At 40.4% G+C, this 19,237-nt stretch overlaps 1 protein-coding gene across 3 annotated transcripts in view; it reads left to right on the top strand.

Moving 5' to 3' along the window:
* plekhh1 (pleckstrin homology domain containing, family H (with MyTH4 domain) member 1) overlaps positions 1-19,237 on the top strand; it is a 103,873-nt gene that overhangs the window by 66,669 nt on the left and 17,967 nt on the right. For all 3 annotated transcript variants that reach the window (XM_061896252.1, XM_061896249.1, XM_061896251.1), the window contains 7 exons: positions 507-619; positions 685-861; positions 929-1,026; positions 6,337-6,514; positions 8,441-8,596; positions 11,929-12,026; positions 16,812-16,953. In XM_061896252.1, coding sequence (XP_061752236.1) covers positions 507-619; positions 685-861; positions 929-1,026; positions 6,337-6,514; positions 8,441-8,596; positions 11,929-12,026; positions 16,812-16,953 — 962 coding nt within the window. The remainder of the gene's footprint in view (positions 1-506; positions 620-684; positions 862-928; positions 1,027-6,336; positions 6,515-8,440; positions 8,597-11,928; positions 12,027-16,811; positions 16,954-19,237) is intronic.

Below are 19,237 nucleotides of genomic sequence, written 5' to 3'. Positions count from 1 at the left end.
CTGGTGGAAGAGAGAGGCCTTGGCTTTTTTTAATGTCGTGTTGCCCTTAGAGTCGTGCTTGTAAAAGAGCGAGGCCCTGACTTTTTTTAATGTTGTGTTGCCCTAAGAGTCGTGCTTGTGGAAGAGCGAGGCTCTGACTTTCTTTAATGTCGTGTCGCTCTAAGAGTCGTGCTTGTAAAAGAGCGAGGCCCTGACTTTTTTTAATGTCGTGTTGCCCTAAGAGTCGTGCTTGTAAAAGAGCGAGGCCCTGACTTTTTTTAATGTCGTGTTGCCCTAAGAGTCGTGCTTGTAAAAGAGCGAGGCCCTGACTTTTTTTAATGTTGTGTTGCCCTAAGAGTCGTGCTTGTAAAAGAGCGAGGCCCTGACTTTTTTTAATGTCGTGTTGCCCTAAGAGTCGTGCTTGTGGAAGAGCGAGGCCCTGACTTTTTTTAATGTCGTGTTGCTCTAAGAGTCGTGCTTGTAAAAGAGCGAGGCCCTGACTTTTTTTAATGTCGTGTTGCCCTAAGAGTCGTGCTTGTGGAAGAGCGAGGCCCTGACTTTCACCAAGGATGGTCTTTCCTCACCTCTGACCACATTACCCTCCCAAGCCCTGCAGACCGAGGCCCTCAAACTCTTCAAGGTGAGAAAGAAGGAGCACATACTTCCTGTTTGCTGCCCCCTGCTGGACCGCCTCTTCCTCTGCAGTCCTGCCAGCTCTTCATCAACGTGGCGCTGGAGTCTCCCTCAGTGGACTACCACACCTCGCTGGCACAGAGCACCTTGCAGGTGTGCCTGCTGCACCCGGAGCTGCAGAACGAGATGTACTGTCAGCTCATCAAGCAGACCAACCGCCGCACGCCAGCCGACCGCTCGCTCACGCAGGTCACATGACGTCACCTCCTCGCCGCTTGGAGGCGTGGCAAGTAAACACCCCTTTGTCTCCCGGCAGTGCTGGCAGCTGCTGTCGCTGTGTGTGGCGCTCTTCCTCCCTCAGCAGCACTTCCTGTGGCACCTGAGGCAGCACCTGCACCGCAACGCTGACCCCAGGTAGGAAACCTCGACAGAGGCCGGGTTTTTCTTCCTGTCGCTCACACACACATACGCACGAATGACACAGGGTGAGTGTGTGGTGTCTCCCGCCATCCCGCTGACCAGAGAGTCTTTTATCAGGGCTCTAGGGTTTGATGCATGGATAACCAACAGGTGACATTAAGCGAGTCGGAGCTTTTCTTCCTGTCGCTCACACACACATGCGTACGAATGACACAGGGTGAGTGTGTGGTGTCTCCCGCACTCCCGCTGACCAGAGAGTCGTTTATTAGGGCTATAGGGTTTGATGCATGGATAACCAACAGGTGACATTAAGCGAGTCGGAGCTTTTCTTCCTGTCGCTCACACATACATGCGCACAAATGACACAAGGTGAGTGTGTGGTGTCTCCCACCATCCCACTGACCAGAGAGTCTTTTATTAGGACTCTAGGGTTTGATGCATGGATAACCAACAGGTGACATTAAGCGAGTCAGAGCTTTTCTTCCTGTCGCTCACACACACATGCGCACAAATGACACGGGGTGAGTGTGTGGTGTCTCCCGCCATCCCGCTGACCAGGGAGTCTTTCATTAAAAGCTTAAGGTTTGCTAAACGGAAAACCTACAGTTGACGCTAAGGGAGTCAAAGCTTTTCTTCCTGTCACTCACACACACCAGTGACACAGTAAGTGAGGAAGTGGTGTCTCCCGCCATCCCGCTGACCAGAGAGTCTTTTATTAAAAGCTTAAGGTTTGCTGAACGGAAAACCTACAGTCGACGCTAAGCGAATCAAAGCTTTTCTTCCTGTCGCTCACAAACACCAGTGGAACAGTAAGTGAGGGAGTGGTGTCTCCCGCCATCCTGCTGACCAGAGAGTCTTTTATTAAGAGCCTCGGGTTTGATACATTAATAACCAACAGTTGATGCTAAGCGAGTCAGAGCTTTTCTTCCTGTCACTTACACACACACTAGTGACACAGTAAGTGAGGGAGTAGAGTCTCCCGCCATCCCGCTGACCAGAGAGTCTTTTATTAGGACTCTAGGGTTTGATGCATGGATAACCAACAGGTGACATTAAGCGAGTCAGAGCTTTTCTTCCTGTCGCTCAGACACACCCGTGAGACAATAAGTGAGTGAGTGGTGTCTCCCACCATCCCGCTGACCAGGGAGTCTTTCATTAAAAGCTTAAGGTTTGCTAAACGGAAAACCTATAGTTGACGCTAAGGGAGTCAAAGCTTTTCTTCCTGTCACTCACAGACACCCGTGAGACAATAAGTGAGTGGGTGGTGTCTCCCACCATCCCGCTGACCAGAGAGTCTTTTATTAAAAGCTTAAAGTTTGCTGAACGGAAAGCCTACAGTTGACGCTAAGCGAATCAAAGCTTTTCTTCCTGTCGCTCACAAACACCAGTGGAACAGTAAGTGAGGGAGTGGTGTCTCCCGCCATCCTGCTGACCAGAGAGTCTTTTATTAAGAGCCTCGGGTTTGATACATTAATAACCAACAGTTGATGCTAAGCGAGTCAGAGCTTTTCTTCCTGTCACTCACACACACACTAGTGACACAGTAAGTGAGGGAGTAGAGTCTCCCGCCATCCCGCTGACCAGAGAGTCTTTTATTAGGACTCTAGGGTTTGATGCATGGATAACCAACAGGTGACATTAAGCGAGTCAGAGCTTTTCTTCCTGTCGCTCACACACACATGCGCACAAATGACACGGGGTGAGTGTGTGGTGTCTCCCACCATCCCGGTGACGAGAGAGTCTTTTATTAGGGCTCTAGGGTTTGATGCATGGATAACCAACAGGTGACATTAAGCGAGTCGGAGCTTTTCTTCCTGTCGCTCACACACACATGCGCACAAATGACACAGGGTGAGTGTGTGGTGTCTCCCGCCATCCCGCTGACCAGAGAGTCGTTTATTAGGACTTTAGGGTTTGATGCATGGATAACCCACAGGGGACATTAAGCGAGTCAGAGCTTTTCTTCCTGTCGCTCACACACACCCGTGAGACAATAATTGAGGAAGTGGTGTCTCCCGCCATCCCGCTGACCAGAGAGTCTTTTATTAAAAGCTTAAAGTTTGCTAAACGGAAAACCTACAGTTGACGCTAAGCGAATCAAAGCTTTTCTTCCTGTCGCTCACAAACACCAGTGGAACAGTAAGTGAGGGAGTGGGGTCTCCCGCCGTCCTGCTGACCAGAGAGTCTTTTATTAAGAGCCTCGGGTTTGATACATTAATAACCAACAGTTGATGCTAAGCGAATCAAAGCTTTTCTTCCTGTCGCTCACACACACCAGTGACACGGTAAGTGAGGGAGTAGAGTCTCCCGCCATCCCGCTGACCAGAGAGTCTTTTATTAGGACTCTAGGGTTTGATGCATGGATAACCCACAGGTGACATTAAGTGAGTCGGAGCTTTTCTTCCTGTCGCTCACAGACACCCGTGAGACAATAAGTGAGTGGGTGGTGTCTCCCACCATCCCGCTGACCAGGGAGTCTTTCATTAAAAGCTTAAGGTTTGCTAAACGGAAAACCTACAGTTCACGCTAAGGGAGTCAAAGCTTTTCTTCCTGTCGCTCACACACACCAGTGACACAGTAAGTGAGGAAGTGGTGTCTCCCGCCATCCCGCTGACCAGAGAGTCTTTTATTAAAAGCTTAAGGTTTGCTGAACGGAAAACCTACAGTTGACGCTAAGCGAATCAAAGCTTTTCTTCCTGTCGCTCACACACACCAGTGACACAGTAAGTGAGGGAGTGGGGTCTCCCGCCATCCTGCTGACCAGAGAGTCTTTTATTAAGAGCCTCGGGTTTGATACATTAATAAACAACAGTTGATGCTAAGCGAGTTAGAGCTTTTCTTCCTGTCACTTACACACACACTAGTGACACAGTAAGTGAGGGAGTAGAGTCTCCCGCCATCCCGCTGACCAGAGAGTCTTTTATTAGGGCTTTAGGGTTTGATGCATGGATAACCAACAGGTGACATTAAGCGAGTCGGAGCTTTTCTTCCTGTCGCTCACACACACCCGTGAGACAATAAGTGAGTGAGTGGTGTCTCCCACCATCCCGCTGACCAGAGAGTCCTTTATTAAAAGCTTAAAGTTTGCTAAACGGAAAACCTACAGTTGACGCTAAGGGAGTCAAAGCTTTTCTTCCTGTCACTCACACACACCAGTGACACAGTAAGTGAGGAAGTGGTGTCTCCCGCCATCCCGCTGACCAGAGAGTCTTTTATTAAAAGCTTAAGGTTTGCTGAACGGAAAACCTACAGTCGACGCTAAGCGAATCAAAGCTTTTCTTCCTGTCGCTCACACACACCAGTGACACGGTAAGTGAGGGAGTGGGGTCTCCCGCCATCCTGCTGACCAGAGAGTCTTTTATTAAGAGCCTCGGGTTTGATACATTAATAACCAACAGTTGATGCTAAGCGAGTCAGAGCTTTTCTTCCTGTCACTCACACACACACTAGTGACACAGTAAGTGAGGGAGTAGAGTCTCCCGCCATCCCGCTGACCAGAGAGTCTTTTATTAGGAGTATAAGGTTTGATACATGAAAAACCAACAGATGACACTAAGCAAGTCAGAGCTTTTCTTCCTGTTGCTCACACACACCAGTGACACAGAAAGTGAAGGAGTGGGGTCTCCCACCATCCCACTGACCAGGGAGTCTTTCATTAGGAGTCTCAGGTTTGATACATGGAAAACCAAAATGTGACGCTAAGCGAGTCGGAGCTTTTCTTCCTGTCACTCACACACACACTAGTGACACAGTAAGTGAGGGAGTCAAGTCTCCCGCCATCCCGCTGACCAGAGAGTCCTTTATTAGGAGTCTAAGGTTTGATGCATGAAAAACCAACAGATGACACTAAGCGAGTCAGAGATTTTCTTCACGTCGCTCACACACACCAGTGACACAGAAAGTGATGGAGTGGGGATTCCCACCATCCCGCTGACCAGAGAGTCTTTTATTAGGAGTCTCAGGTTTGATACATGGAAAACCAAAAGGTCACGCTAAGCGAGTCGGAGCTTTTCTTCCTGTCGCTCCCACAAACCAGTGACACAATAAGTGAGTGAGTGGGGTCTCCCGCCATCTTGCTGACTAGAGAGTCTTTTATTAAGAGCCTCTGGTTTGATACATTAAAAACCAACAGTTGACGCTAAGCGAGTCCGAGCTTTTCTTCCTGTCGCTCACACACACTGATCACACGGTAAGTGAGTGAGTGGTGTCACCCACCATTCCGCTGACCAGAGAGTCTTTTATAAGGAGTCTAGGGTTTGATATAGGGGAAACCAACAGTTCTTGCTAAGCGAGTCAGAGCCTTTCTTCCTGTCGCTCACACACACTAGTAACACAGTAAGTGAGTGAGTGGTGTCACCCACCATCCCGCTGACCAGACAGTCTTATACTTTGAGTCGGAAAACCAAGAGGTGAGGCTAAGCAAGTCAGAGCTTTTCTTCCCGTCACTCACACACATACCATTGACAAGGAAAGTGAGTGAGTGGTGTCACCCACCATCCCGCTTATATTTAGGGTTGGAAATTGAAGAAGTCACCCTAAGCGAGTCAGAGCTTCTCTTCCTGTCACACACACACACACACACACACACACACACACACACACACACACACACACACACACACTAGTAAGGGAGAGAGTGGTGTCACCCACCATCCCGCTTATATTTAGAGTTGGAAATCGAAGAGGTGACCATGAGCGAGTCAGAGCTTCTCTTCCTGTCACACACACAAACACACACACACACACACACACACACACACACACACACACACACACACACACACACACACACACACACACACAGACACACACACAAACACACACACTAGTAAGAGAGAGAGTGGTGTCTCCCGCCAACAGCTGGCGCCAAGACAGTCAGAGCTTCTCTTCCTGTCACTCACACCCGCCAGTGGAAAAAGTGTCCTAAAGGTTGTTAAGAAGTGAGCAAAAATAAGTTATGATGCCCTTTTTTCTGGAATAATGCTGATCAATAAAGCATAGAGCCATCAAAAAACTGACTACAGAAGTAATAAATATAAATCTGCTTTTTTTATTGAAATTTTAAATTTTTATTCATCTCATTTTGGAAAAAAAGTGAAATTTTGTCTTGATTCGGCTTTGAATATAAACAAATATTGTAAAAAAACAACAACAAAAAAAACGAAAAAATGGGATTGTCCTAAATTAAGGGTCGTCTTATATTCGGGTCAGAATGACTTTGAATGGGAGAGTGTAGCAAACATGCTAACATGCTAACATGCTAAAATGCTAACATGCTAACCTTTTTTTTCCCGGGTGTTGCAGGTGTGACGTGGGTAAATACGCGGTGTACTGTCAGCGCTCCATGGAGAGAACGCTGCAGAACGGCGAGCGCGAGGCCAAACCTTCACGCATGGAGATCGTGTCCATCCTTCTGAGGAACCCCTACCATCACTCCCTGCCCTTCAGCATCCCAGTGCACTTTATGAACAACACCTACCAGGTAACATGTCCAACATCCAACAGTAAAGTGCACTTTATGAACAACACCTACCAGGTAACATGTCCAACATCCAACATTAAAGTGCACTTTATGAACAACACCTACCAGGTAACATGTCCAACATCCAACATTAAACTGCACTTTATGAACAACACCTACCAGGTAACATGTCCAACATCCAACATTAAAGTGCACTTTATGAACAACACCTACCAGGTAACATGTCCAACATCCAACAGTAAAGTGCACTTTATGAACAACACCTACCAGGTAACATGTCCAACATCCAACATTAAACTGCACTTTATGAACAACACCTACCAGGTAACATGTCCAACATCCAACATTAAAGTGCACTTTATGAACAACACCTACCAGGTAACAAATCCAACATTAAAGTGCACTTTATGAACAACACGTACAAGGTGGTATGTCCAACATCCAACATTAAAGGCACTTTATGAACAACACCTACCAGGTAACATATCCAACATTAAAGTGCACTTTATAAACATTCCTACCATGTAACATATACAACATCCAACATTAATTCGCACTTAATGAACAACACTTACCAGTTAACATATACACATTCCAATATTAAAGTGCACTTTATGAACAAAACCTATCAGGTAACATATACAACATCCAACATTAACATGCACTTTATAAACAACACCTACAAGATAACATGTCCGACATCCAACATTAAAGTGCACTTTATGAACAACACCTACCAAGGAACATATACAACATCCAACATTAACATGCACTTTATAAACAACACCTACAAGATAACATGTCCGACATCCAACATTAAAGTGCACTTTATGAACAACACCTACCAGGTAACATATCCAACATTAAAGTGCACTTTATAAACATTCCTACCATGTAACATATACAACATCCAACATTAATTCGCACTTAATGAACAACACTTACCAGTTAACATATACACATTCCAATATTAAAGTGCACTTTATGAACAAAACCTATCAGGTAACATATACAACATCCAACATTAACATGCACTTTATAAACAACACCTACAAGATAACATGTCCGACATCCAACATTAAAGTGCACTTTATGAACAACACCTACCAGGTAACATATCCAACATTAAAGTGCACTTTATAAACATTCCTACCATGTAACATATACAACATCCAACATTAATTCGCACTTAATGAACAACACTTACCAGTTAACATATACACATTCCAATATTAAAGTGCACTTTATGAACAAAACCTATCAGGTAACATATACAACATCCAACATTAACATGCACTTTATAAACAACACCTACAAGATAACATGTCCGACATCCAACATTAAAGTGCACTTCATGAACAACACCTACCAGGTAACACATCCAACATTAAAGTGCACTTTATAAACAACACCTACAAGGTGATATGTCCAACATCTAGCATTTAAGTGCACTTTATGAACAACACCTACCAGATAACATATCCAACATTAAAGTGCACTTCATGAACAACAGCTACCAGGTAACATGTCCAACATCCAACATTAAAGTGCACTTTATGAACAACACCTACAAGGTAACATGTCCAACATCCAACTTTAAAGTGCACTTTATAAACAAAACCTACCAGGTAACATATACAACATCCAACATTAACGTGTACTTTATAAACAACGGCTCCCAGGTAACATGTCCAACATCCAACATTAAAATGCACTTCATGAACAACACCTACCAGGTAACACATCCAACATTAAAGTGCACTTTATAAACAACAGCTACCAGGTAACATGTCCAGCATTAAAGTGCACTTCATGAACAACACCTACCAGATAACATATCCAACATGTGACATTAAAGTGCACTTGATGAACAACAGCTACCAGGTAACATGTGCAACATTAAAGATTCAATACGTCCGCAAACAGGTTGTGGGTTTCGATGGTTCCACCACGGTGGAAGAGTTCCTCAGCAGGCTGACCCAGAAGATCCACATGAGGTCACCTCGGCTGTCGGGCTTCGCTCTTTTCACCGACGACCCCTCTGGAGGAGAGTTGGAACATTTCCTGCTACCGTCTGCCAAGGTAGGGCACACTAGTCCGCTATCACTTTATCAGGATCAGCATACAACTTCACTTTTCAGGGATTCTTTCCTACATAGTCATAAACTGTGGTATTTAGCATATGCTACTTGTAACATGTTAATTTTAGCATGCTAACATTATCAGGCTAATATTGTCTTAACCAAGTTTTTTTAGCCAGTTTTACCGCAGTACAACTCATAGTCATAGACCGTGGTATTTGGCATATGCTAACTATAACATGCTAATTTTAGCATGCTATCATTAGCATGCTAACATTGTTCAAACCAAAATTTTTAGCCAGTTTTACCTCAGTACAACTCATAGTTTTAGATTGTGGTATTTGGCATATGCTAACTGTAACATGCTGATTTTAGCATGCTAATATTATCAGGCTAACATTGTTCTAACCAATTTTTTTTAGCCAGTTTTACCGCAGTACAACTCATAGTCATAGACTGTGGTATTTGGTATATGTTAACTGTAACATGTTAATTTTAGCGTGCTAACATTATCAGGCTAACATTGTTTTAACCAAATTTTTTAGCCAGTTTTACCGCAGTAGAACTCATAGTCATATACCGTGGTATTTGGCATATGCTAACTATAACATCTTCATTTTAGCATGCTAACATTATCAGGCTAACATTGTTTTAACCAAATTTTTTTGCCAGTTTTACCACAGTACAACTCATAGTCATAGACCGTGGTATTTGGCATATGCTAACTGTAACATGTTAACTTTAGCATGCTAACATTATCAGGCTAACATTGTTTTAAACACATTTTTTTGCCAGTTTTACCGCAGTACAACTCATAGTCATAGACTGTGGTATTTGGCATATGCTAACTATAACATGCTAATTTTAGCATGCTATCATTATCAGGCTAACATTTTTCTAACCAAAATTTTTTGCCAGTTTTACCGCAGTATAATTCATAGTCATAGATTGTGGTATTTGGCATATGCTAACTGTAACATGTTAATTTTAGCATGCTAACATTATCAGGCTAACATTGTTCTAACCACATTTTTTAGCCAGTTTTAACGCAGTACAACTCATAGTCATAGACTGTGGTATTTAGCATATGCTACTTGTAACATGTTAATTTTAGCATGCTAACATTATCAGGCTAACATTGTTCTAACCACATTTTTTAGCCAGTTTTAACGCAGTACAACTCATAGTCATAGACCGTGCTGTTTGGTATATGCTAACTGTAACATGCTAACTTTAGCATGCTAACTCTATCAGGCTAACGTTGTTTTAACCAAATTTTTTAGCCAGTTTTACCGCAGTAGAACTCATAGTCATAGACCGTGATATTTGGCATAATCTAACTATAACATGCTAATTTTAGCTTGCTAACATTATCAGGCTAACATAGTTCTAAACACATTTTTTAGCCAGTTTTACCGCAGTACAACTCATAGTCATAGACTGTGGTATTTGGCGTATGCTAACTATAACATGCTAATTTTAGCATGCTATCATTATCAGGCTAACATTGTTCTAACCAATTTTTTTAGCCAGTTTTACCACAGTACAACTCATAGTCCTAGACCGTGGTATTTGGCATATGCTAACTGTAACATGCTAATTTTAGCATGCTAACATTATCAGGCTAACATAGTTCTAAACACATTTTTTAGCCAGTTTTACCGCAGCACAACTCATAGTCATAGACTGTGGTATTTAGCATATGCAAACTGTAACATGTTAATTTTAGCATGCTAACATTATCAGGCTAACATTGTTCTAAACACATTTTTTTTGCCAGTTTTACCGCAGTACAACTCATAGTCATAGACCGTGGTATTTGGCATATGCTAACTACAACATGCTAATTTTAGCATGCTAACATTATCAGGCTAACATTGTTTTAACCAATTTTTTTGCCAGTTTTACCACAGTACAACTCATAGTCATAGACCGTGGTATTTGGCATATGATAACTGTAACATTTTAATTTTGGCATGCTAACATTATCAGGCTAACATTGTTTTAAACTATTTTTTTTGCCAGTTTTACCACAGTACAACTCATGGTCATAGACCGTGGTATTTGGCATATGCTAACTATAACATGCTAATTTTAGCATGCTATCATTATCAGGCTAACATTTTTCTAACCAACATTTTTAGCCAGTTTTACTGCAGTACAACTCATAGTCATAGACTGTGGTATTTAGCATATGCTAACTGTAACATGTTAATTTTAGCATGCTAACATTATCAGGCTAACATTGTTCTAACCACATTTTTTAGCCAGTTTTAACGCAGTCCAACTCATAGTCATAGACTGTGGTATTTAGCATATGCTACTTGTAACATGTTAATTTTAGCATGCTAACATTATCAGGCTAACATTGTTTTAAACACATTTTTTTGCCAGTTTTACCGCAGTACAACTCATAGTCATAGACCGTGGTATTTGGCATATGCTAACTATAATATGCTAATTTTAGCATGCTATCATTATCAGGGTAACATTGTTCTAATCAAAATTTTTAGCCAGTTTTACCGCAGTACAACTTATAGTCATAGACCGTGGTATTTGGCATATGTTAACTATAATATGCTAATTTTAGCATGCTATCATTATCAGGCTAACATTGTTCTAATCAAAATTTTTAGCCAGTTTTACCGCAGCACAACTCATAGTCATAGACTGTGGTATTTAGCCTATGCTAACTGTAGCATGCTAATTTTAGCAGAATCCTAACTTGGTATTGACACATGCTAACTTTTTGTGTCAATTTTTCAAACGTACACCTCAGAGTCATTACTTCGAATTTGACACATGCTAACCGTTACCATGTTAGCGTTAGCATCTAATTTTTTTCAGCCAATTTTTCCACAGTCATATAACTTTGTTTAAAGCTAGCAGGCTAACATTTTAGCCAATTTTGCCGCCATACACCTCAAAATCCTAACTTGGTTTTGACACATGCTAACTTTTTGAGTCCATTTTTCAACCGTACACCTAAGAGTCATCTCGACTATTGTGGTGGTAAACAAAAACAAACGTGTCCGTAAACAACAACACAATATTGCGGTATTAGTTTGTTGTTAGATGATCACACATGTTCATGCTAAAGAACACAATATGGAGAAATGTTCAATTAAATTTAACATTGCATTTTTTTGAAAGTTAAGTTAATGATGTGGAGTGCATGAGAAAGTAAAGGAAAAGGTAAAGTAGCCCATATGATTACACATAGTTTGTACAGTTTCGCAGCAACACAAGGAGGTCGCCTACAGCCACGGATGTTGCCGCCCTTATTAGAGAGCATGGTGCTTTAATTGCTAATTGTATGACTTTCCCTAACAGATTTGTGACGTTATTTCCAAGTGGGAGAAGGCCCTAAAGGAGCTTCATCCCGGGAAAAACGAGGCCGCGCGAATCGTACGCTTGACTTACAAAAACAGGTAAGTCTCCTGATCGCACTTTGTTTTGATCGGGCAAGCAGACTCACAATAAATGGTATCATATCTCGGCACCGACTTAAACACTCGGCGGGAAACAAGCGCATCCGTAGCAGGGATTTTCCATACCAACACTGTAAGCATTCCTGATAAAAAAAAAAGCGCTCACCAATAAGGCTTCACTTTACAAAAAGTGCGAGTTTACATTGGATATGCTTTAAAAATGCTACTGATTAGCATTAGCAATTTGACATGGCGATTTTAACACCTCCAAATTTGGTAACCGTAACATATTAATTTTGGCATGCTAACATTATCAGGCTAACATTGTTTTAAACAAAGTTTTTAGCCAGTTTTACTGCAGTACAACTCATAGTCATAGACCGTGGTATTTCGCATATGCCAACTGTAACATGCTAACTTTAGCATGCTAACATTATCAGGCTAACATTGGTTTTAACCACATTTTTTAGCCAGTTTTTCCGCAGTACAACTCATAGTTATAGACTGTGGTATTTGGCATATGCTAACTGTAACATGCTGATTTTAGCATGCTAACATTATCAGGCTAACATTGTTTTAACCTACATTATTTGCCAGTTTTACCACAGTAGAACTCATAGTCATAGACTGTGGTATTTGGCATATGCTAACTATAACATGCTAATTTTAGCATGCTAACATTATCAGGCTAACATTGTTTTAACCAAATTTTTTGCCAGTTTTACCACAGTACAACTCATAGTCGTAGACCGTGGTATTTGGCATATGATAACTGTAACATATTAATTTTGGCATGCTAACATTATCAGGCTAACATTGTTTTAAACAAAGTTTTTAGCCAGTTTTACTGCAGTACAACTCATAGTCATAGACTGTGGTATTTGGCGTATGCTAACTATAACATGCTAATTTTAGCATGCTAACATTATCAGGCTAACATTGGTCTAACCAAATTTTTTGCCAGTTTTACCACAGTACAACTCATAGTCATAGACCGTGGTATTTGGCATATGATAACTGTAACATATTAATTTTGGCATGCTAACATTATCAGGCTAACATTGTTTTAAACAAAGTTTTTAGCCAGTTTTACTGCAGTACAACTCATAGTCATAGACTGTGGTATTTGGCATATGCTAACTATAACATGCTAATTTTAGCATGCTAACATTATCAGGCTAACATTGTTTTAACCAAATTTTTTGCCAGTTTTACCACAGTACAACTCATAGTCATAGACCGTGGTATTTGGCATATGATAACTGTAACATATTAATTTTGGCATGCTAACATTATCAGGCTAACATGGTTTTAACCAAATTTTTTAGCCAGTTTTTCCGCAGTACAACTCATAGTCATAGACTGTGGTATTTGGCGTATGCTAACTATAACATGCTAATTTTAGCATGCTATCATTATCAGGCTAACATTGGTCAAACCAATTTTTTTAGCCAGTTTTACCACAGTACAACTCATAGTCATAGACTGTGGTATTTGGCATATGCTAACTATAACATGCTAATTTTAGCATGCTAACATTATCAGGCTAACATTGTTCTAACCAATTTTTTTAGCCAGTTTTACCACAGTACAACTCATAGTCATAGACTGTGGTATTTGGCATATGCTAACTATAACATGCTAATTTTAGCATGCTATCATTATCAGGCTAACATTGGTCTAACCAATTTTTTTAGCCAGTTTTACCACAGTACAACTCATAGTCATAGACCGTGGTATTTGGCATATGATAACTGTAACATATTAATTTTGGCATGCTAACATTATCAGGCTAACATTGTTTTAAACAAAGTTTTTAGCCAGTTTTACTGCAGTACAACTCATAGTCATAGACCGTGGTATTTCGCATATGCTAACTGTAACATGCTAACTTTATCATGCTAACATTATCAGGCTAACATTGTTTTAACCACATTTTTTAGCCAGTTTTACTGCAGTACAACTCATAGTCAGACTGTGGTATTTGGCATATGCTAACTATAACATGCTAATTTTAGCATGCTATCATTATCAGGCTAACATTGGTCAAACCAATTTTTTTAGCCAGTTTTACCACAGTACAACTCATAGTCATAGACTGTGGTATTTGGCATATGCTAACTACAACATGCTAATTTTAGCATGCTAACATTATCAGGCTAACATTGGTCTAACCAATTTTTTTAGCCAGTTTTACCACAGTACAACTCATAGTCATAGACCGTGGTATTTGGCATATGATAACTGTAACATATTAATTTTGGCATGCTAACATTATCAGGCTAACATTGTTTTAAACAAAGTTTTTAGCCAGTTTTACTGCAGTACAACTCATAGTCATAGACCGTGGTATTTGGCATATGATAACTGTAACATATTAATTTTGGCATGCTAACATTATCAGGCTAACATTGTTTTAAACAAAGTTTTTAGCCAGTTTTACTGCAGTACAACTCATAGTCATAGACCGTGGTATTTCGCATATGCTAACTGTAACATGCTAACTTTAGCATGCTAACATTATCAGGCTAACATTGGTTTTAACCAAATTTTTTAGCCAGTTTTTCCGCAGTACAACTCATAGTTATAGACTGTGGTATTTGGCATATGCTAACTGTAACATGCTGATTTTAGCATGCTAACATTATCAAGCTAACATTGTTTTAACCTACATTATTTGCCAGTTTTACCACAGTAGAACTCATAGTCATAGACCGTGGTATTTGGCATATGCTAACTGTAACATGCTAACTTTAGCATGCTAACATTATCAGGGCGAGCTGTTGGCCAAAAGGAGGGAGGACGAGGGCGCCCCGCCTCTCCGCTCCGCTACATGCTCCGCCTCCTGCCCACCATCTCGGTCAGGACCGTTGTCTATCCTATCCTGCTGTCGACTCCGTCTCTCCACACTTACAATTGAAACCACTTTGTAGGACTCAACAAAAGACAACATTAGGGCAAAGACTACTTCCAGACCTCAGCAACATATCTAGGGACAAACTGTAAATTAACGCATACTTACATAGTGTCTGAGTTGGTTTGTGGCCAACCCCAAGGCGGCAGGCATTTTGCAGGTAAACGTGATTTAATTCAACACTAAGACAAAACCGAAGAAAAGGGTACAAACAAAAGGCGTGCACAAGGGGGAAAACAAACTGGGCTGAGGACAAAAACACACTCTGTGACAAGACGGAACTATGGCATGAACAAAGCTACAAGCGACAAGACAGGTAGCGGTGACATCGACATCGACACGACAATAATCCCGCACGGACTGGTTGACAAAGCAGGTAAAAATAGGAATCGGGCTGATTGACACCAGGTGTGGCCAGGTGCCATTCAGCCGCAGCTGAGGAGAAACAGCGCCCAGGGAGAAAAACAGGAAACAGACAAAATAAGAGCGCTGACGGGAAATAAAGACAGGAAACAAAGACAAATGCAGAGGAAAAACTAAGACATGGACCAAACTGTCAGGGACAAACCTGACACATAGATCCTCAAAAACAAAAGAGTGCTCTTGCCATTTCAAGGATCTTTGACGATAATTTCTTGCTATAAGTCCTCAAAAACAAGAGTGCTCCTGTCAAATAGAGGATCTTTGACAGGGATTTTTGCCAAAGGGTCCTCAAAAACCGCCTTAGTCATATAGAGGATCTTTGACTACCGTATTTCCTTGAATTGCCGCCAAGGCGCTAATTGATTTAAAACTTCTTCTCACTTACCAAAAGCATGCAGTAAATTTAGGCCTGCGCTTAAAATTTTGAGTGTGATGTAAGGATACCATCATGAAAAGCACATTTAATTAAAAAAAACCTTATTATGGTGAAGTGAATTATATTTATATAGCGCTTTTCTCTAGTGACTCAAAGCGCTTTACATAGTGAAACCCGATATCTAAGTGACATTTAAACCAGTGTGGGTGACACTGGGAGCAGGTGGGTAAAGTGTCTTGCCCAAGGACACAACGGCAGTGACTAGGATGGCGGAAGCGGGAATAGAACCTGCAACCCTCAAGTTGCAGGTTCGATTGTTGATAGAAGTCTTCCTCATCTTTCTTCAGTTTTAAAAGTCTCTCTGTCTTCCTTTATTACCTCCTGCTTCGATTGAAAGTCCAGTTTAGAAAACGGTTTTGTTTTAGATATGTAATCCTCCATGTTAAAAGTGCAAGCCAGAGGAAAAAATAAACACACGCTGCTCACTCTGGCTGCTTGTTGTCTCTTCTTCTGCGGCCGAGTAGTCGCAAGAAGGATCACTAGCGCCCTCTACCACCAGGAGGCCGGAGTCATTTAATGACTCATATTTGACACACGCAGCTACGGTATTTTAATAAAACTGTTCTTTTTAGCATATTCAATAGCTTGGACCTTAAATCCTACTGAATAGCTCTTAACCTTCTTCCCTTTATGCGATTGAAATCAGCCTCCTCCATTTTGAAAATGATGACAGGTGAAGTGTCACTCGTGACGTGACGAGTTTGACCCTGTGGAAATTCTGGGCATATGCTATTTATTTGGCGAAACGAGTTCGACCCGGTGGAAATTCTAAACATGCGCATACAATTCAAGGAAATATGGTAGATTATTTTGCCGTACGTCCACAAAAACTAGAGGAGCGTGCAAATGATACTTAAGTGTGTAAGAGAAGACTGTTAAATACAAAAAAAAATGTCTTATAATTCCACAAGTGTGGATCATTGTTGCAATATGGGTAGCAAAATATAACAGGTAAGTACAACCTGCACGGTAACTGACAAGGATTGTGGGAATGGTTGTTTTGCACGTGCAGGTTGTGTTTGCGATCGCAAGTCAACGGCGAGACAGAGCGAGAGCGCCTCCTACTGGCCTACCAGGTGAACCACCAAGTCCAGCAAGGACACTTTCCTGTCAACAAGGAGCTGGCACTGGAGGTGGCTGCCCTCATGGCACAGGTACACACACACACACACACACACACACACACACACACACACACACACACACACACATTCGTGTATTTCAGAACTTCTGGGGACCTCCCATTAATGCCTCCCTCTTTAGGACCAGCTTTTCTAGATCTATAAAGATGTGTATTTACAACATTAATAATATATACATACTATGCGGATATAAAAAAAAAGCTTGTTGTGAAAAATGAGTTGGAATTTCACAAGGAAAAGGTCACAATTTTACAGGAAAAACTTACAATTTCGGCAGTCAAAATTTTAAAAGAAAAAATGAACTTTAGTGCAATATTATGATAAAAGTTGGAGATTTACTCAATAACAGAAAAGCTTACAATTTGGGCAATTTTATGAAAACTGTAAGAATTTTACTCCACAAAAGTCACAATTTTACAAGAAAACATTGACATTTTCGCACTAATATCTGTGTTGGCCCTGCGATGAGGTGGCGACTTGTCCAGGGTGTACGCCGCCTTCCGCCCGATTGTAGCTGAGATAGGCACCAGCGCCCACCTCGCGACCCCAAAGGGAATACGCGGTAGGAAATGGAAGGATGGATAATAATAATCGGAATTTTACTCGGCAAAATGATGACCAAAGTCATCATTTGACTCAAAAAAAAAAATATCACCGTTTTAAAAGAACCAAAAAATTGGCGATATTGCGATAAAAGTCAAAATTATATATGACAAATGTCGCCATTTTTGCATTAAAAAGTGATAATTTTGCATAAAAAAGTAACACATTTATGGGGAAATCTTGCAATATTACAGAAACAGAAAGAAAATTGTTACCAATTTTATGAGAAAAAAGTCGACACATTGTGAGAAAAAGACTGCTTTTAGCTATTTTTTGTTTTACAGTAATTACAGTATGTCTCTTTGTACATAATTTTTAAATTAATTTTGGCCAAAAGGGGGCGCATTTTAACTTCTTACACACACTTGTTATTTCATATGTTGACCAGAGGGAGAGCACTTTTGAAACTGACACAGTCATTTCGAAAAATCCCTCAAAAATCCATAAATTTGGCAATTTTATGAAGAGTCGTAATTTTACTCGACAAAAGTCACAACTTTACAAGAAAACGTAAAAATGTTTGCAATATTATAATAATCGGAATTTTACTCGGCAAAATGATGACCAAAGTCATCATTTGACTCCAAAAAATATCTGTTTTACAAAAACAACCCAAAAAATTGCGATAAAAGTCAAAATGATATATGACAAATGTCGCCATTTTTGCATTAAAAAGTGATAATTTTGCATAAAAAAGTAACACATTTATGGGGAAATCTTGCAATATTACAGAAACAGAAAGAAAATTGTTACCAATTTTATAAGAAAAAAGTCGACACATTGTGAGAAAAAGACTGCTTTTAGTTATTTTTTGTTTTACAGTAATTACAGTATGTCTCTTTATACATAATTTTTAAATTAATTTTGGCCAAAAGGTGCGCATTTTAATTTCTTACACACACTTGTTATTTCATATGTTGACCAGAGGGGGAGCACTTTTAAAACTGACACACAGTCATTTTTTAAAAATCCCTCAAAAATCGATAAAATTTGGCAATTTTATGAAAAGAGTCGTAATTTTACTCGACAAAAGTCACAACTTTACAAGAAAACGTAAAAATGTTCGCAATATTATAATAATCGGAATTTTACTCAGCAAAATGATGACCAAAGTCATCATATGACTCAAAAAATATCTGTTTTACAAAAACACCCCCAAAAATTGGCGATATTGCGATAAAAGTCAAAATTATATATGACAAATGTCGCCATTTTTGCATTAAAAAGTGATAATTTTGCATAAAAAAGTAACACATTTATGGGGAAATCTTGCAATATTACAGAAACAGAAAGAAAATTGTTACCAATTTTATAAGAAAAAAGTCGACACATTGTGAGAAAAAGACTGCTTTTAGTTATTTTTTGTTTTACAGTAATTACAGTATGTCTCTTTGTACATATTTTTTAATTAATTTTGGCCAAAGGGGGCGTGTTTTAACTTCTTACACACACTTGTTATTTCATATGTTGACCAGAGGAGGCGCACTTTTAAATCTGACACACAGTCATTTCGAAAAATCCATAAAATTTGGCAATTTTATGAAAAGAGTCGTAATTTTACTCGACAAAAGTCACAACTTTACAAGAAAACGTAAAAATGTTCGCAATATTATAATAATCGGAATTTTACTCAGCAAAATGATGACCAAAGTCATCATTTGACTCCAAAAAATATCCGTTTTACAAAAACAAC

This window comes from Nerophis ophidion, linkage group LG03 (genome assembly GCF_033978795.1).
Source record: "Nerophis ophidion isolate RoL-2023_Sa linkage group LG03, RoL_Noph_v1.0, whole genome shotgun sequence".
Classification (NCBI taxonomy): domain Eukaryota; kingdom Metazoa; phylum Chordata; class Actinopteri; order Syngnathiformes; family Syngnathidae; genus Nerophis; species Nerophis ophidion.
This window is presented reverse-complemented; position numbering and strand designations above follow the sequence as displayed.